Genomic DNA, 19,716 nt, shown 5'->3' with positions numbered 1-19,716 from the left:
TCTTGTGTAATCCTAGCATTTAGCCAATGCCTAGCAAGAATTCAACATTTGGTTATGGTAGCAAGACAAACGAAGTCAGAGACTAATTTTGGTCATAAATTTCTATTTCCCGAACGCTTAGGACTACACAGAATAACTTACGACTTATTACCAAAATAGTCATCTTTGGAAAAGAAATATGTCATTGTATGGTTTATATGTAGCACATTTTGTGTATGACTGTTTTTGTGCGCGCGCGCGCGTGTGTGTGTGTATGTGTGTGTGCGTGCGTGTGTGAGAGGAAACAATTACACAACTTCGATCAAATGAAAGTGTATGTAATATTAATTCTGTTGATCACATACATAAACTTGATCCACATGTCGATAATGTTTTTTTAAGCGAGTGCTGACCAAAAAAAAATAAAAAATAAATAAATAAATAAATAAATAAATTATACTATAGAATGAATGGAGATGACGTCATTCAACCCTTTGTTGTTGTTTTAATACCTAAAGACAGCCGGTTCGGGGATTAGTTCGCAATAAATTATTTCAATAGGACTATAAACCACAACTTTGTGTGTTGATGCGATTGATAATGACGGGCACAAGGTGTGAGTATTTCCCTTAAACGACTCTTTTTTGGAAGAAAGTATGAAGTCTCCCTTTCCCGTCTAAATTATTATCTCCTGTAAAAATGACTGGCGTGAAAAATACAAAAGTCAACAGCGTGTGGTCTAGTCTCGATCGAAAAGAAAGCTTATATGAACCCGATTTATTTAGTAACTTGCTTCACCTAGGCATAACAATTAAAGAATGCCTCTCACAAGGCAAGTAAACCACCTACCGTATTTTCTAGACTATAAGACTCACTGGACAATAATAGGCTTCAACAGTCATGACGTTACTTCCCTCCTAATGACGCATAGTAACTTAGTAACTGGCTCTAAACTATCGGAACAATGGCGGACGCCCTTATGAAATATTATTACTCCGACGAGCATAAAAGTGTATCCAGAGGAGAAAAAAACATAAATATGATCGTGTTTTGACTTTTATACATTCTGATCACATGACATATGAAAAGTTCTAGCCAGCATGAAGAATAAAAAGTACCGATTTTCTTTGTTTAGAACCACGCTGCTCGCCGTTGCTGGGCGACATGACATCAGCCTATTGAATCCAATTAGCTGCACCACCCAATTATCGTTTTAAAACCGATATTATCCTACCATAAGCCGCTCTAGGGTATAAGCCGCACTTTCTTGAATTCGTTGTTTATTCGTTACAATACCAAAACAAAAGCCACGAAGTCCACACGCTTGGCTGACATGAACATATTGAAGTCACGCGTTTAGGTAAAATACTCAGAACATCCGCCAGCCGGACATTACCGTTTTATGTGGACTGAAATTGACGTCAATCAGCTCTTTGTTATTGTTTTTAGACAGCCATTTAGTGATCAGTTCGCTCTAAATTATATCAATCAGACTAGAAACGCTCAAGATTACTCGTAGTGTTGGGTGTTAGTACGGTCGAAATCAGAGGAGGGAAAGTTGTGGCATATAGCCCGGAAAATACGAGCTTTAGTTTGTAACTCTTCATAGGAACGGGCCCAGAAATATCTTCCCTGCACATTCGATGTAAGTAACTCTATTCACAATGTAAATAAATGACATTCTCACTTTATTCTATTTTGTAAACCGTGTGTATTTAGTGAGTACGACTGTTGTATGGTCTTTGAGTCTTTGCACGGTGTGAGTGTGTCCAGTGATATTGTAAAGCGCTTTGAAGTGACGACATTTAGCGATATAAAAGAGTACGTTATTCAAACCACCAAATCTGAGAAGACTCGTCTACGTGTACTCTGAAAAAAAAAATACACATTAAAAAAAAAGATTCGTTCAGCTCAGAAAACCATTCCTTCAAATATTATTATCAATATCGATTTATATCATGACCCTTATCGTGTCAAAAATAAAAACTAGAAAATGATAACATTAAATTGTTGGCCGGAAAACTCTTCCTTCATCAAGTATCGGTCGATTAGAATTATAATGACTATCATGTCAAATGTCAGGAAAAAAACAGGATTTTAAAGTTTAAAGTTTTTTTTGTTTTGTTTTTTTTTTTGTTGTTTTTGTTTGTTTTTTTTTTTTTTTTTTTTTTGTTTTTTTGCTTTGTAAATTTTGTTTGGGGGAATGGGGGTTACCAAGATAAGGGTTATTTTAATGGATCGATATTTGTAGCAGGAATATTCTCGCCAAAATATAAAAATCGCGGTATGTCAGAGTATGGCTGAGATAGCATTGTGGAACAAAACATTTCCACGCTCTAACAATAGCATATGAGACGTTATTATTGAGCCCCAATCTAACAAATGTCGCCATTGAATTTAGTTTAGAAAAGCATGTGGAGCAGGAACGTATGATGATAATAACAAGATTTACTAAATGAAAATTGTGCTCGACACTTCACTTATTCTACTCAAAGCGCTTTACAACAAGCACCAAGCCACCAGTGAACATTGTCTACATGTAAGCCGAGGCATAATTTAGTTTAGAAAAATATTTGAAGCAAGAACTTATGATGATAATAATAATAATAAGATTTACAAAATGAAAGTTATGGTAGACACTTCACTTATTCTACTCAAAGCGCTTTACAAATCAACAGTCAACATGTAAAACGAGACACAATACCTGCAAGGAGTAATTTTCATAGAACTGATCTATTGGAACCCTCAATGGCTCACATATTATCTTGTTAGTAACGTTGGGTTCTGGATAAGTTACTTTGAGAACATCACACGATTGATTCTTTTTAAAATTTATACCTTGGGTTTGGTCGTTTGACCTCCCGTGGTGGGCAGGGAGGTCACTTGTGCTTTGTCTTCTTATCCCTTAAAAACATGATCTGCTTTTCTATGTTTCTCTTTGCCTTTGTCTTGGAATGGGATTACTTGGTTTCCTCCAAGCCAGACCAATAAATATACAGTGGAACCATCATAAACTCAACAATCTTAAACTCAACATCTGCTTAAAGTCAACGCCTCTTGTTGGTCCCAATTTGTTGTTATATATCTGGGTTCCATTGATGATGATAAGGTCAACGTTGCTTAAAGTCAACCAATCTTTCCGGTCAGACGGTGACGGCTTTATCAGGATTCCACTGTGGGTTTGTTTTTTATTTGTTTTTTTTTTTTTTTGTTTGTTTTTTTTTTTTTTTGGGGGGGGGGTTTAACCTGTGAAATTACATTTCTTACTTAATTACGTGGTGATTAAGCTGCACGTAAGGTCGAAATCACATTTCTTCATGTTCCTGGTTTATAATCTAAGCTTTAGATTCATTATTCGGCATCTGATCACCCCGACATAATACAAGATTGAAGCGATGGGTCACATATTATATGAACTAATAATGCAGATTGTCTCTCATTCTGATTTAACCTTAAATTATCTATTGCCGATTTTGATCGCATATAGACTGTGGGAATCACATAATAATAATATGGCAACGACTGTGTTCTTTAACAAAAGGCCATTTGGAATCGATATACTGTTGCACATAAGTCGCGTGTAAAAGATCCATTTTTGTACACACATCACATTTTTACACACTATTCATAATGAAACATTTATAAGAGAGAAAACACCATATCTGATAGAGAAAAAAAAGCACTCAATGCCTCCTTCACGACTAAAGATCCCAACATCGACCTGGGGAAAATCAGGCATTATTAGACAAGTTGTATTTTCAGTTTGTAAATTGATTAGAATAACTAAATGCCAAGCCAAACTTAGATCTGAGATATGCTGACGACATTGCACTCCTGTTAACAATGCCTTCTGGATTACACAGGCTAGTGCAACCCGTAAAACAACGTAGTGAGGACATAGACCTGCTCCTAAATGCTAAAAAGACCAAAGTAATGAACACTGATAAAAGTCCAGAAGCTCAAATTGTGGTTAATAGAGAAAAACTGGAGAATGTCAACAATTTTGGATATCTTGGGGCAAGAATGGAGGCAAATGGAAAGTCGACCCCTGATATCCAAAGGAGGATAGCACTTGCCCAAACAACATTGACAAAAATGATGACTTTATGGAAACGTGTTTGTTTTTTGTTTTTAAGGGTTTTACGGCGCTTGCAACACATTTAGGTTATATCAGCGCCAGTAAAAAGGAAGAAAATTGAATAGTCAAAAGTTCTAGAATTACAATTAAAGCACCCAAGAAAAAGTAAGACAAAGGGGAACTGATAACAAATAGGGATCAGATGTAGATTCCAAGAGCATACCACCAATGCACCTAGTTTGAGATCACCTATAAGTCTCATCCAGACACAAGCACAAAATCCAACAAAGAGGAACACACTCAAATGCTTACATTATACATTCAAAATAGAAATAATAATACATAACAGAGAGATGATTTACAAGGAAAAAAATATCATCTCCCAAAACAATAACTATGCATTTGACTGTTTCCCTCCCAGCCAGGATTCCGGCCAGTGCCAGGACAAAACCAAGTAATCTCATTCCGAGACAAAGACAGAAAGCATGTTGGAAAACAGATATAAGGGGATAGAAGACACAGTATGTACCTCCCTGCCCGCTATGGGAGGTCAGGATCCCCACCCAGTATGGAAAAGTGAAAGTATCCAACTGAAAATGAAAATATTAAGAACATGTATCGGCCTTTTTCAAAAAACTGCCAAATTCCTGTCCTGTGACGATAATTGGATCTTTGAAATATTTGATGCATATATTGTTAGCAAATACTTGCTTACACAGTCTCACTACACATTACTAACTTGTATGAAACATAAAAAACGAAAATCGAGAGAGATTCAGGATAGATATGACGTTTTGTATTGACTGGAGTAGAGGAAAATACCCTGTCCTTTTTTTTGCATGATGGCTTTAAGTCGAATTTTTAACAAAATGGAGTGTCTTGTTGTATACACCTATGTATTCACCTGATGCAAATTGCCATCTTCTAACATCCTCATAAAAGTTTGTAACAATCAGACTTTTTAAAGTTTTATTATATATTAATAAAGTCTGTCCCCAAGGGGACTACTCATTCCTGTAACAGCAGTGAAAATTAACCAATTAAAATCCTCTTAACAATAGAAGTGCAACTAACCATGTTTTCTCGCCGTAGCTGCCCCTTTTCCATCAGGGCCGAAACTACAAACACATGGTTTTTTCATTCAGTGTGATTTCCAGTTCAACACCGCTTCAAGAATGGTGAGTAATGTTCAACATCAGACCATGACCCTCATTCCTGTTACCAGGGCTTGTTATTTAAATTAGAACTTGTATTAAAAATCAAAAGTATCAGTTTATAGCTTTTTTAAGGCTCTAAATAATAGTCATACTTTAATGTTGGAGTAAATCATATTTTAGGGATAGTATGAATCGAAGCGAGATAAACTCATCCCTGTTACACTCATTCCTGTTACACCTTGTTTTGTAACAGGAATGAGGGATGTAACAGGAATGAGGAAAACATAACAGGAATGAGTAACAGGAATGAGGAATGTGAACTTTCATAAAATGAAACACATGTTTTATTGTCACTAAGTCCTTTGGAGCATAATGGCCCATAGAATCGGAGCTTATCCCTGTTGCTGTATCATGAAACAGACATTTAACTTATGAATACGAGGTTGGTCTATAGCAAATTACATTCCACAGCAGCACTGGTACCATGCTATACACCTGGGTGAAGCAAAGTGAAGCAACCGGAATGAATTTCCTTGATTAAGGAAACCACTCTATGGTCGTGAAGGTTTTCGAACCTGTTATCTCCCAGTCCGGAGTCCCTTTCGGCTTTCGGTAACCACTCGGCCACGGCGCCTCCACATGGTTTATCGATTCATAGAATATTCCTTTGTTTCATAAGGATGTGTTTGGTAAAGTGTTTTGTAAACCACTGAAGTGTTACAGGCCTATGTCCATTGAAGTGGTAACATTCATTGTTACAACGTTACCATTAAAAACAATTTTTATTGTTTACATATTAATTTCTTCCATTGCTGAAAGACTATGTTTAGTGCAAAGTTACCTTGCCAATACCAAATGCCTAATGTCCAAACATAGTTTGTTGCCTGTTAGGCTCAGATACATTTTAGATGATTACTATGATTTAACGGCCCATATCGGTTGTACAAATGTGACATTGTATCACATAATAGTCTTCTTTGTTCCTTGACTTTATTCATGTTACACCTTGTTTTGTAATAGGAATGAGGGTGGCGAAATGTAACTTGATATTATTGTTCATTTTCAAGGGTCATAGCTTTGTTGTAACGATTGTTTTATTTTGTTTTCTTATACAAAGGCCAAAAAAGCCATGATGTCAGCCGAGAGCAATGACTTAACCGTCAAAGACGAGATGGAGTTCCTATTCGACGTGCTGTTAATCTTAAAAAAGAACAAGACAAATACCAGAGCGACAAATCGAATGGAAAGAAAAAGTCCATAAAAGATAAGACACCAAGAGAACAACGCAAACAGAGAAAGAATTGGATAAAAAATGATCACACACACACTACAAACCGGGAACAGCAAAATCTTGACCTGAGTTACACTCCATCCTCACACTCAAAATCTCCACTCCGGTGTGTCTCTCGTCAAAGATATCAAGCTACTAAAACAGCCAATGAAACCTAAATGTTGAAAAACCAAAGTCTTGAAGAAGTGAAAAGGCTGTCCTCTCTTTCTCAATCGAAAAAGAAATCCGAAAAAGTACAAAAAGCGCTTGGACAGGTCATTAAAAATTAAAAAAACTTTCGTTGACATCCCGATCAAAAACTAGAAAAACTTTTGAAAGATAGCAGAAAAAACAAGAAAGTGAAAAGAACATTACAAAATCATTTTGCACTCCTATAAGACATCAAACATTTGAGGAACAGAAGGCACATGTACACATCCGTGAAACATCTGGCAGCTGGTATGACTCTCAAAAAATATAAACTCTTGGAAAAATTCGGAAACGACGTCAAATGCCTCTAAAATTTCCAGATCTTGTCAAGCAAATAGTAAGAGATTTTTTCCTGAAAGGTGACACTTCTAAATTAGCTCCAGGAAAGAGAAATACAAAAACAAGAAATAAAGTCAAGAAACAAAGAAGACTAATATGTGATACAATGTCACATTTGTTCAAGCGATGCATCTCTTGCAACCCATACGTGTCATTTTCTTCATTCTACCGACTTAAGCCATTTTGGGTTGTTACTCCAAGAAAAAGGGACAGAGAAACATGTGCATGTAAAAAATGTGAAAACATTAACATGCTTGCTTCAGCGTTTTGGAGAAAAGGAGTCAAGAATGTTCAATAATGTTGTTGGTCACATCAATTAAATTTCATTCATTTCTACAAAGTGATTTGAAGCAACAGGTTTTCAAAGGTAATGATGGAGACATGCCCGAAGTTGCACCGGTTGACTTAAACAGTGATTCAAGGGATGAACATGACCAAGATGACATAGACATTAAGGTGATGCCGACTGAAATCGATTACAATGGTTTTATCAAAGATTGAATGAATGGAAATCATTTGATGAAGTGGTTGATGAATGTGAAAATCAAGCATTACGTGTTTGTGAAATAGTTGGGGCCAGCAGAAGTGTAATCAAAACTCGCATTGGTATTGACAACAGGTGTACACATTTAATTTCAAATGATATACCTAGATCTCTGTGTGATGGGAAACAGTTATTTCCAGTCAAGCTGAGGGCCGATGGGGATTGCCTGCCTGCCTGTGGTGCAGTGTATGTATTTAGCAAAGACACACAAACAGACGAAATACGAGTAAGATTGATACAAGAGCTGGCTTTACACAAGGACCATTATTTGTCAGATTCAAACCTTGCTTCACTCAATGACAACATCCAGACAGTTGTTAAATTTTTGTCACAAACATGGACCTTTATATTCCCGATGTTAACATAAGTGATAAAGATACCCTGGAAGAGTTGTTCAAACTGGACGTTATGTCATTAAGTAAACCAAAATCATACATGGGTATGTGGCAGCTTCTTGCTCTTTCCAGTGTTTTAAAAATGCCTCTTTTGTCTGTTTATCCAAACATTCCGAACTGCCACGAAAGAGTATCCTGAATTTAACAAACAATGTTGGTGCTCTTTTGTGGGTCTCTACCAACATAAGCCCCAAATCATTGTATTGGCGCCCTAACCATTTTGTTCTTCTTTTGAGTTTCAATCACTAAGCGTATTGAATTTATAATCCTTTCGAATAAATATGTTGCAATTACTCATTCCTGTAACAGAAAACTCATTCCTGTTACGTCCACTCATTCCTGTTACACAAACTCATTCCTATTAAGAATGACTTTTTCGTGTTTTTCATGCTAAATATAAATACTTGAAAGGAAACATTATTTGTGGTGGTTTAACACTTATATACCTAGACTATGGTGAACAATTTTTATTTTTGTCATTTTCCTATAAATTTTTGGAGATGATGATTGCTCAAATAATATCCTTTGTTTTCAAAAACTGATTTCTGAATGCCTTTTGTAAAACAATAACTGTCATTTTGTTGTCAAAATTAGTATCAATGCTCTGTGTTTATTGTTTTTCAATGTTTTATTTCAATAGTTGTCCAAAAATGTGTTAACTTATGTAATGTGACATATTTTTTTAAGCGTAACATGAATGAGTCTCATGTAGATTGTGATTCACAAATACTTGAATAAGTGACCACTGGAAACTCATTAAGCCCTGTTATTACAATTTTATGTCGCATACATATCACAGAAAGCATACACAAAATAATGAGTATGTTGGAAATACTTGACTTTTCAAAAATTGGAGGACTCGAATTTGGCGTTATTTTGAAAACGGCCGGTATATTTCCAACAGCATTATATGGATGGGAATCATGGACAATCACAAAAAAAATATGAGAATAAAATTAATGCATTTGAAATGAACTGCTACCGGAAAATTCTCCGCATTCCCTGGACAGCAAAAGGAAACTAACAAAAATGTGAAAGAGTCCCTGGGCATTGGGGAGCCATATCTCATCAAGATGATACAGAAACTAAAACTTGCCTTTTTTTGGATATATCAAGAGACATGCCACCCTTGAAAAAAAATTCCACAAGGAATTGTGGAGGGTAAAAGAGGGAGAGGGAGACCAAGAAGAAGATGGTCACAAGACATCTGCGAATGGATGAATAAGCCCGTGACTGAATGTGGAAGGATGGCGCAACTGAATGTGGAAGGATGGCGCAGGACAGAAACTTGTTTCGTTTGGCAGTTGCGGAGACCACTTCCAGGAGGGATGAGCCATGATGATGACCAGTTATCTGAATTAATTATTCCTGTAAGAGACAAAAAAAAAGGAAAGTTAAGCTGTTTTAATTTTTCAACTTTATTTGTATTTTCAATTATATTGAATCATTACAAGTCAAAACACGCATAGATAATATTCTTATTTATTTATAATGTTGACAAAGAGGATGGCTCGTAAAAAGAGATGAAGTAAATAGATGATTATAACAAACTGTACAAAGTAAGCCACACAGAATAAAACAAATCTAACATATATATATATATATATATATATATATATATATATATATATATATATATATATATATATATATATATATATATATATATATATATATATATATAATATATATATATATAACCATTTTAAAAACTTACACTTTTAACCCTCTTCTTACCACTACAGGAAAATTGTCATAGTTTTTATGACACAATGAACATTTTTCTTATTTAGATTTGTTTTGTACATCACAAAATTTAAAGAAAAACCTTTGTTGTAGCTATAAGAACATAACGTTATTTTGTAAAGCTCGTCTTACCAAACAAATCGTGTACAGTGTGTACATTTTGTTTTTCGAGGTTTAAGGTTTAAAAAAATCAATTTTTGTGTTGATTATGTATGGCATTTCAAGAGTAATCCTGAAAATAACCGGTATGGAGAGAGTTAAGTCAATGACTTATGCAGATATCTATCTATTTCGACGCATTATAAATGATAAATTATAAATAAAATTCATAGAGCGCGAACCTCCGGGTTAGGTGTTCAATGGCGCTTTACAAGACATAGTTGACATGAGAATTTTTAAAAAATTAAATGTCACAATCCCGCCCTTAAATACAATAAATTAATAGATTTATCCATTCATTTATTTATAATAATTGTAATATAAATAGCAATAATACTTTAATAACAATAATTCTTACGAAGAGAAAGAAAAAGAAGAAGGAGATGGGGGAGGGGGCAGGAGGAAGAGGAGGAGGAGAAGGAAACAAACAAATAAAGTTGGGATGGTGTAAAATGAAATAATGTTTTCGGGTAACTGACTTGTGTTGACAGAAATCCGTTACAATTTCTGGTTGAGTACAGGATGATGAATAAATTCATCAATTGTAATGGTAATGACAATAGCAATAATACTTTAATAACAACAATTTTTAATAAGAAAAAGAAAAGGAAGAAGGAGGGGGAGGAGGAAGAGCAGAAATATATATATATATATATATATATATATATATATATATATATATATATATATATATATATATATATATATATATATATATATATAAATAAATAAAGTTTTGGCGTTGGAATGGTGAAAAATAAAATAATGTTTTTGGGTAACTTGTCTTGTGTCAACAGAAATCCTTTACAATTTCTGGTTGAGTACAGGATGATGAATAAATTCATCGGAAAAAAAAATCAAATTGCAGGTTTTATAGTTGAATCTAAGTTTTATGGGATTTCAAGGCATTAATAATTCTATAACACTAATTTTTTTTTTTCTAGAGCCAAAGTGGCGCTCCACTGCTTGGGTTATATCAGTCTTTACTCGACATAGACCTTATCATTAAAAAAATCTTCTAAAAAGATCATTCATAAAGTTTTATTAAATCTATTCATCTATTCATATGTCACTTTTTTAAAATTGTCATATATACACCAAAGATCAGCCTAATTAAAAATATCTCTGAACATGAAGCTAAACGAAACAAGAGCATCAGCAGTAAGTTTTCCTTCTGTTTTTAGTGGAAAAAAAGGTTTTAAAATTTTAATATATATAAAAAATAACACCTCATTTGAACGAATTATGAAAATTATATAATGTGGACGGTTTCAATTGTAAAAAATACCATCAAAAAAGAATATCACAGATTGCCATAAACATTTAAAAAATAACATATTTAAGAATTGACCACCAAAAGCTTTAGTATTTAATTCAATTCAATACTGTTATTATCATTCTAACTCAATCATATTGACATGTGATCTTTCCCTCTACATCAGAGCTGTAATATTAATGTATTACGACAACAACTGTCATGAACGATTAACCAGTTGACTGTCGTACTCGGGGAAAAACATGAATTTAAAAATTTGGCCAGAAAACTCGTCCTTCAAATACTGATCGATTTAAATAAACCTAATCTTGACAAGAACTCTCAAACCTAGAATTTTGCAAAGTCCCAGGTTTGATTTTTTTTTTTTTTTTTTTTTGTAAAGATGAGGGTCATTGACATTGCAATGACGAGATGTCTGGCCAAAAATATTTGTTTCCAGAATACGGCAGTTACCTGGTTAAACACACGAACATCTTCAGCTTAACATATCATATGCTTATCATTGGATCACACAACTATTATGATTAACAACATTATTATTCACTTTTAAAACAAATTGCATATCTTAGTAATTTGGTCTTCTCAGTGTTATATTAAACATTCAGCAGTAAGTACATTTTCAGTGCGGGGTAAAAGACGCACAAAAGGTGTATTATTCACAAGTTGATATGAACAAATATGTACATAAGAAGAAGTGTGCATAGAATTATAAATAATAATAATAAAAAATTAATTAAACAATGATCAAGTAGATGGTACTTTTTTTCTATTATATATGACATTAAAAATATTTCCTTTGCAGAACATGGGTAGCTGATTCAAAGTGTGGAATGTAAAATAGATGGAAGTTAATAAAATATGGCATACTGAAATGTACTTAAATTATAAAAATCACAGTTTTAAACAATTAAGTAAGCATCACACTCAACAATGCCATAGTCAGCAATGGACAGATTAAAAATAATAAGTAAAAAATTGACAATTTTCTCATCAATAAAACTTTTTCTTAAATCTTTAAAATTATCACAATCAATTATACAAGCTAATTTATTATTTTTGAATCACTCAAACAACTTTATGTTAAAAAAAAAAAGAAAAATATATCGAGTTGATTGCAATCAACTATTTAATCTCCAGAAGATCAAATATCTATTTGAACATTTTTAAAAAGTTTTTAAAATTATCACAATCAATAGTTTATACAAGCATATTTATTCTTTTTGAATCACTCAAAAAAATTAACGTATTAAAAAAATTTAAGAAATATATCAAGTTGATTCCAATCAAATATTAAATCTTGAGCAGATTAAATATCTCTTTGAATTGAGGAAAAGAATTTAATTATCTGTCTATTTTGCAATGATCAGTCTGCTGGTCTTTAACATTCAAATGTCTTGAGATGAGACTGGGGCTAAAATCATAGAAGTCCTTTTTTGTGCCCATAACGTCACAGAATCAACGGTCGGCAAGGGGATAAACCAAATGATGTTAGAGTCAGACTGATTGAAGGAATGGCGTGCCCCATACAGCGGACAGTTGTACACACTGCTCTTAATAACAGGTGATGCAGATTCATCATAAAGCTTGGGTTTAACCCATATAATGGGAAGCGTATCCTTATTTTGACACCCATCGTTAAAAGAGACATCTCTTAGTACGGAACTATTACAGTCCCAACTTGCATTCTTGAGAAGAATGCCTGTGGTGAAAAAGCCTTTCTCAGGAGGCACGTGAGGCTTTAACCCCTCTGGCATGACCTGAAATGGGAAAAATGATAGGTTTTAAAATGTGTGAAATCAATTTAAATGTAAATATCTCTTGGTAATTTCCTCCTATATTATTTCAATGAAAAAGAACATATAAGATATGACTCATCGGCTCAAGGTGATAGATAGTATGTTATTGTGAAGGGAATGTCAAAAAGTGATTTTTAAAGTAATAATAATCAGAAATGAAATTTTGATTTTGCAATTTCAGGAACTTTATTCATTCTCCTCAAAAACTGATCTCGAAGCGCTTTGAGGGGATGGGTCATGTCACGTATGTTGTTCCATCCTAGAATCATGCCCTATCATATCCATCGTGCTCAATAAGAAAGTAAGCAAAATGGAAGAAATGATAACAACACAAGTAATCAGCAAATATTTTATACATTGATTTCACTAATATAGTGGCGCCACATACAAATTTTAAAAGTTTGATAGGTCAAAGCACTATTTTAACATGCACAAGTAATAATAATAATAATAATAATAATAATAATAATAATAATAATAATAATAATAATATAATAATAATAATAAAAATAAAAATAAAAATAAAAATAAAAATAAAAATAAAAATAAAAATAAAAATAAAATAATAATAATAATAATAATAATAATAATAATAATAATAATAATAATAATAATGTATGGTTTTTATAAATCGCCTATCCCCGTATATCAACAAGCTCAAAGCGCTTAACAGTAGTAGTAGTAGTAGTAGTAGTAGTAGTAGTAGTAGTAGTAGTAGTAGTAGTAGTAGTAGTAGTAATAGTAGTGGTCGTAGCAGTAGTGGTAGCAGTAGTAGTAGTAGTAGTAGTTGTAGTAATAGTAGTGGTGATGGTGGTGGTAGCAATAGTGGTAGTAGTTGTAGTAGTATTTGAGGCCGTAATATAGCTACCATTTAATGTATGTCCTAATACGACTGCTTTGGGTTTGTTTTTTGTTTTTTAAAAGAAGAAGAAGAAGAAGAAGAAGAAGAAGAAGAAGAAGAAGAAGAAGAAGAAGAAGAAGAAGAAGAAGAAGAAGAAGAAGAAGAAGAAGAAGAAGAAGAAGAAGAAGAAGAAGAAGAAGAAGAAGAAGAAGAAGAAGAAGAAGAAGAAGAAGAAGAAGAAGAAGAAGAAGAAGAAGAAGAAGAAGAAGAAGAAGAAGAAGAAGAAGAAGAAGAAGAAGAAGAAGAAGAAGAAAAGAAGAAGAAGAAGAAGAAGAAGAAGAAGAAGAAGAAGAAGAAGAAGAAGAAGAAGAAGAAGAAGAAGAAGAAGAAGAAGAAGAAGAAGAAGAAGAAGAAGAAGAAGAAGAAGAAGAAGCAGCAGCAGCAAGTACGAATTAAGTCCTGTCCTCTGCTCAATTCAGATTTCCTTCTCTACCTGAAATTCCAAGTCTACATCAGATAAGTCTTTGAACTGGTTCTTGGCAAAAGTCTGCATGACCACGTGGAAAAGTCTATCAGGTCTCAGGAACATGTTGAGTGCCAGGTGAAGAGGGCGTTGATAGAGACAATCTTTGACGTAGTTCATTTTTATGGGGAGTTCCATAATCCAGTTCTCCAAGCTGGAACATGTTGCAAAGGTGTCAGAAAGCCAGGAAGAAGGAACCTCATCATTACAGACGTCCTCTAGCATTTGGGTCATCTTGCAGTCCAATGAGATCTCACCTCGTGCAGCCTTTTGTAGCACAACCAGATCGTTCTTTTAAAAAAAAAACAAAAAAACGAGCATAAATAAATATAATTCGTTAATAAGGGGAGCATGCTTTGTCTATTCTGATTAAAGAATATATGTTATACTGAAGTAACATTTCATGATAAATGTAAAGAAAATATTCTGCGAGAATAGATCAGAGCACAAGTAAAAGTAAAAATGCTTTATTTTATTGGATATTGAAAAATAATTTGTTGCCAGAGTCAAACTGAGTAAAGATAGTTTTGGATATTTATGTTTTCACAAACGTCTAAACTGTTATATAAATATGCATTGTTTTATTACAAATGTATCTAAAAACCCACACTTTTGAAACACACACCTTCAATGTATCAACCAACTGTTTATACATGGAGATCTCCTGACTAAAGAAAGTATCAATGGGCATGATCTGTGATTGCGTCACATCAGGCATGTGAGGACAGTCGGACATCAAGGAAAGGAGTTGTGGGATGACTGTGGATGCCATGAAAGCAACAGAACGTCCATTCATGTCTTGTGTGGATAATAAAAGCTCTGGGGCTCCTGTTGCCTGAACCAGCTCTCGTAACGTAATCCTATTGATGAGAGATATACAAATTCATTTTAATTTCAGCATCATTATTGATTGAATTGATTACGTTTGGCTTTTTTTTTTACCCAATTAAATTGTTTTGAAAATTTAGATTTGAATTACAGTCAGTTAAAAGTTTCAAGTCTTGTCGTAAAGTGCGAGTATCTGTTTGCCCCATTAAACCTGAAATAATTCTTGCAAGTCATTAATGCTTTGTTTAATACAGATCAACATTTCCAGTTTAATTACTATTTTGTTGTTGTTGTTGTTGCTGCATTGAATTACAGTCAGTTAAAAGTTTCAAGTCTTGTCGTAAAGTGCGAGTATCTGTTTGCCCCATTAAACCTGAAATAATTCTTGCAAGTCATTAATGCTTTGTTTAATACAGATCAACATTTCCAGTTTAATTACTATTTTGTTGTTGTTGTTGTTGCTGCTGTGATTGTTGTTGCTGTTGATGGTGTTGTTGTTGTTATGATTTGTACCACTATTTTGCACTTCGTGATATAAATCTGAATGACTTACCTTTTATATTCCAAAAAATTTTGATTGCTTTTTTAGACATTTAAATAAAGATGAGTTTTTACCAATAGATCTCAAGGAAAATTATCTAAGCTGTATGACACAAGACCCTCATGAACTCTGTACATTTAAATTTCAAGAGTTTCATAATATTCACACCATTGGCCCCATGTTCAAGCGACAAGCACCTTTCACACTAGTGCATAATGGTCTCACAGAAGACTGTATCAGATATCAGAATACCTGCTCTTAGATGTCATCAGATGTTCCTCAGCCTCTTCTGGGAGAGAGAAGGTCCGTGCTGATATATCTTCTATGGAGTCGAGTGTTCTCTTAAGATCAACAGTAGACTTCATTGAAGTCGTCAACCTTTGAAGAAGTTTCCCAACACCGTGTAATTGACCAGTTGATATCTGAATTGAAAACAGAAAATTTTGTTTTTCTTAAGCTTTTAAAATTTTCAACACAAAACACAATGAAGTAGAATGAGATTTGTTTTCTATTATGCTCATGATCAAGTCTGTATTTTAAAAAGTTGAGTTATTATTCATGTACCAATTTGTGTGTAAATGCTATTATCTATTTGCATATTATGATTATATCTTTTTCAAGGTCCTCTGACTTAGGTAACCCTTAAAAATTATTGATGCGACATATAATTTGATAGACAATTTAACAACAACAAGATACTTATAAAGTACTCATCCTTCACATTAGTGCTCATATATGTCATACAAACATTCATTCACCAAATTAACTGAACATACAAATCGTCTTTTCTGAGAGCACAAACACAGAAACAGAAAGATTTAATATCCGAAATTGTTTTAACATCTGGGGAGAGTGCATCCCACAAGATGGATCGAGCAACTTACAAAAAAAGACTCGCTACTTGTTCTCGGGACAGGTGTATCCTATATAAGGTCAAGGTGATGAAGAGAAATTAATATTGATTTATATACCTTGCTGAAATGAGCTGCATAGACAGACAGATCCTTGACAATGGCATACACCGCACCCGCATCAGTTAAATCGAGACAGTGTCCTGTGTAAACCCTTGCAATGAGATCTGTCACGGCATCCGTGTCTCCAGTCCATATCATCAGTTTTCGGAAAATGTCCACAGCTGATACAAGGTCAGTCAGAGTCCAGAACTGGTGGTTTACAAAAGCATGACGGCCATAGTAGCTCTGCTGCAACACTAAAGCATGCAGTAAAGCAAGAGGCATCACCTTGTCGAATCTCTTTACAGCCTGAAAATTAAAAAAAAAATTCTAATTAGGAAACGAATCCACTTTTTGAAGTTTTCACAAAGAAGAAGAAAGGGAGCTAGAAAAAAAAATAATTCCAATGCTTTAAACTCCATTTTAAGCCAAACATTTTTTTTAAATGAATTAAACGCCTTATTTCCAGACTCAGGTCTAAAATGAGTACCTGGTATTAACAGCGTTCTCGCTGTCCAAAAAAAAAAAAAAAAGTAATATCGCCTGACAAGCGTATGTCTCATCCTAAATATTAAATGTAACTGTTGGCTAGGAACCATTTGTAAAGGGCCTTGAGTACTCTTAGTGGATATACTGCACTATATAAATGCTCAACTGTTTTGGGGTTTTTGTTTGTTTTGTTTTATTTTTTTTTTGGGGGGGGGGGGGGGGTTAATGAGAAAAAAGAGTTTTGTTTCTTAAACCACACATAATCGTTAAGTTTATATTTCTGATCATAATAAATCTAAACCAAATTTTTTTCATCTGTTTCATTCCAACAGTGTTTAAAATAACATTCACCTCTTCTTCGGTAGATGCTGAGGCATTCATGAGGAAAGCAGTTGACTTGAAAGATTTACTGAGTAGACTTCGGAAATTAGCAGTGGCTTCACATGTTACTCTTAATCCATGCTGGATCAATAAACCTGTAGGAGAGAAAAACTCTATTTAATTTCTTAAATTCTTTAAAGTGATTATATATTTTTTAATGCTCTTCTGCATGCACAGCATCATTAAATTAGATACCATCACTGAAGGAATAGATAATCTATCAAACAAAGGTCGGATGTCAACATAAAGCACCCATGTTGTCAAATGCGGCAGTTAATAATCTTGCCAGAGGAATAAAAAATGAAAGTGCCTGAAGTGGGGATTGAACCCAGGACTTTCAGGGTCACAGTGCAAAGCCTTGACCATTCAGCCACCCCACCCCTCTGCTGGATGTAAACAAATGATTTTTAAAATATTCCAAACAAATCATCTGTAAAAACACAAACCCAAGAAATATTTTGATGATGTCAAACATAAAATTGTAATTCACGGATGTGTAAGTACATGATATATTTGTCGTTGAAACATTAATCAGAAAACTTCAATTAGTTTACTATGGATACACAAACATTTTGTTATTTAAACTAGTTCTTTTATTACTAATAAAATGTGAAAATGGAAAGGCTTCGGATAGAAACGATACAAAATTTGTATTGTTTTGTACCTATTGTTTCTTTCCATATTCACTTTTTGGTTGGTAATTTTACAATTCCAGGCTTCAGCTACCCTCACCGCTCTCTACTTTTCTTCATTTATAACCTACCTGGAATGATCTTTTCACCATCAGCTCTTGTGGTGATCCAAAGTCTAAAGGACTGGTGTATTTTGATGGTGTGAATGTGAGTGGATGGTCTTGAACGAGTCACCAGACTTCTCCCATCATCGCTGGAGTCAGATCTCTCTGCCTTGTCTTCTTCTAGCCATCGAGCGTATATCAGGTCCTAATATGGGGAAGGGGTTGAGAGAAGAATCACGATGATGATGGTGGTGGTGATGATGATTTTGATAAGGATGAGGGTGAGGATGATGAGGATGATGATGATGATGATGATGGTGATGATGATGATGATGGTGGTGGTGATTATGATGATGATGATGATGATCATGATGATGATGATGACGACGACGAGACGACGACGACGACGACGATAATGATGGTGATGATAATGATGGTGATGATAATGATGATGATGATGATGATGATATGATGATGATGATGTGATGACAAGGAAAACATAAATGACAATAAAACTCATGTCAAAAGCATTACCTTCAGCATATCAAAAAACTGTGAATCGGGATCACCAGCCAAATGATAGTTTTGTAACAATAGCCAGTGACCCGTCTGTAGACAGTCTGACAGGGCGTTCTTGACTTCAGCCATCTGTGACCCCACACCAAAGTTTAAGATTCGAACTTTACCCTCCATGCCAACTTCTCTTGCCAGTCTCTTCACTTCATTGGCTGGACTGACAAATGGGTAACCTAATTTGAAATGAATCAAAATTGGGTATGATCAAAAAATATATATTAATGGTCGAGGGAGTTTTGGTTTGGTTTTCTTTTTTCTTTTGTTTTTGTTTTCTGTTTGTGTATTTGTTTTACTTTGCTTTGCTTTTGATTTGGCGTTTGTTAAATTGATTTTTTGTTTGTTTGTTTGTTTTTGTTATTTGATCTTTTCGTTTAGTTTTTTTTTTTTTACTACACATATTTCATTTTTAAACAGAGAATCAATTTATTAATATTATTATGTATCTTCACATGAACGAAACTAATCTGTTATCTGTAGTGTGTCATTCATAATGTGATTTATTCGCATGATTGTTAATCAGTCAAAAGGAAACCTGTCCCCTTAACGAAATAACTTTTTTTAAAAAAACAAATAAGAAAAGAAAGCTAATGGTCATCACAAAAATATCGAGTACCAAGGATTGAAATGCTTTTAAGAAAATATATCCTTTCTGGAACTCCATTTCAAACTTATATAAAGAATGATTTGCTCATTAATCGTGTATATTGTGAAATCTAAATAATATTCACAGCAAACCCTGGTGCACCGAGAAAAAATCGTGTCATGTTCTTATATCACACATTTTCACACAAAATAAAAATAAAAATGGACACACTGAGCAAAATGTCGAAGAAGTATTCAGAACATTTTTAGAAATTTGTAAGTGCGGCTCAGAACTACTTTTTTTTTTTTTCTATCGT

At 33.9% G+C, this 19,716-nt stretch overlaps 3 protein-coding genes across 11 annotated transcripts in view; 2 read left to right on the top strand and 1 right to left on the bottom strand.

The window, feature by feature from the left end:
- Positions 1-1,670, top strand: part of LOC144965819 (uncharacterized) — a 22,860-nt gene extending 21,190 nt beyond the window's left edge. The window contains exon 4 of one of the 3 annotated variants that reach the window (XM_078901573.1): positions 1-1,670. This exon is cut by the window's left edge and continues 613 nt beyond it. The gene's annotated coding sequence lies outside the window, so the exon portion shown is untranslated. The other 2 variants (XM_078901570.1, XM_078901571.1) reach the window with 2 other exon arrangements.
- A 2,152-nt stretch (positions 1,671-3,822) lies between these two features.
- LOC144964050 (uncharacterized) lies at positions 3,823-7,534 on the top strand. The gene is made up of 5 exons (XM_078897993.1): positions 3,823-4,095; positions 5,203-5,235; positions 6,332-6,408; positions 6,884-6,943; positions 7,375-7,534. The coding sequence occupies exons 1-5, from the start codon at positions 3,823-3,825 to the stop codon at positions 7,532-7,534; spliced, it is 603 nt and encodes a 200-aa protein (XP_078754119.1).
- Positions 7,535-11,508: 3,974 nt separating this feature from the next.
- Positions 11,509-19,716, bottom strand: part of LOC144965812 (dynein heavy chain domain-containing protein 1-like) — a 120,423-nt gene continuing 112,215 nt past the window's right edge. For all 7 annotated transcript variants that reach the window (XM_078901554.1, XM_078901557.1, XM_078901559.1 and 4 more), the window contains 8 exons: positions 18,776-18,990; positions 18,269-18,446; positions 17,476-17,600; positions 16,654-16,944; positions 15,935-16,104; positions 14,939-15,173; positions 14,284-14,604; positions 11,509-12,910 (listed from right to left, as the gene is read on the bottom strand). In XM_078901554.1, coding sequence (XP_078757680.1) covers positions 12,539-12,910; positions 14,284-14,604; positions 14,939-15,173; positions 15,935-16,104; positions 16,654-16,944; positions 17,476-17,600; positions 18,269-18,446; positions 18,776-18,990 — 1,907 coding nt within the window. In that variant the 3' untranslated portion in view covers positions 11,509-12,538. The remainder of the gene's footprint in view (positions 12,911-14,283; positions 14,605-14,938; positions 15,174-15,934; positions 16,105-16,653; positions 16,945-17,475; positions 17,601-18,268; positions 18,447-18,775; positions 18,991-19,716) is intronic.

The sequence above is a fragment of the Berghia stephanieae genome, chromosome 2 (assembly GCF_034508935.2).
Source record: "Berghia stephanieae isolate SIO BIC M18660-M18661 chromosome 2, UCSD_Bste_1.3, whole genome shotgun sequence".
Taxonomy (NCBI): domain Eukaryota; kingdom Metazoa; phylum Mollusca; class Gastropoda; order Nudibranchia; family Aeolidiidae; genus Berghia; species Berghia stephanieae.
This window is presented reverse-complemented; position numbering and strand designations above follow the sequence as displayed.

Coding starts and splice junctions, on each gene's coding strand:
- LOC144964050 (XM_078897993.1), top strand. CDS start 3,823: ATGCCTTCTGGATTACACAGGCTAGTGCAACCCGTAAAACAACGTAGT. Junction 4,096..5,202: donor TGATGACTTTATGGAAACGT/GTTTGTTTTTTG, acceptor TTTTTCATTCAG/TGTGATTTCCAGTTCAACAC. Junction 6,409..6,883: donor GAGTTCCTATTCGACGTGCT/GTTAATCTTAAA, acceptor CACTCCTATAAG/ACATCAAACATTTGAGGAAC.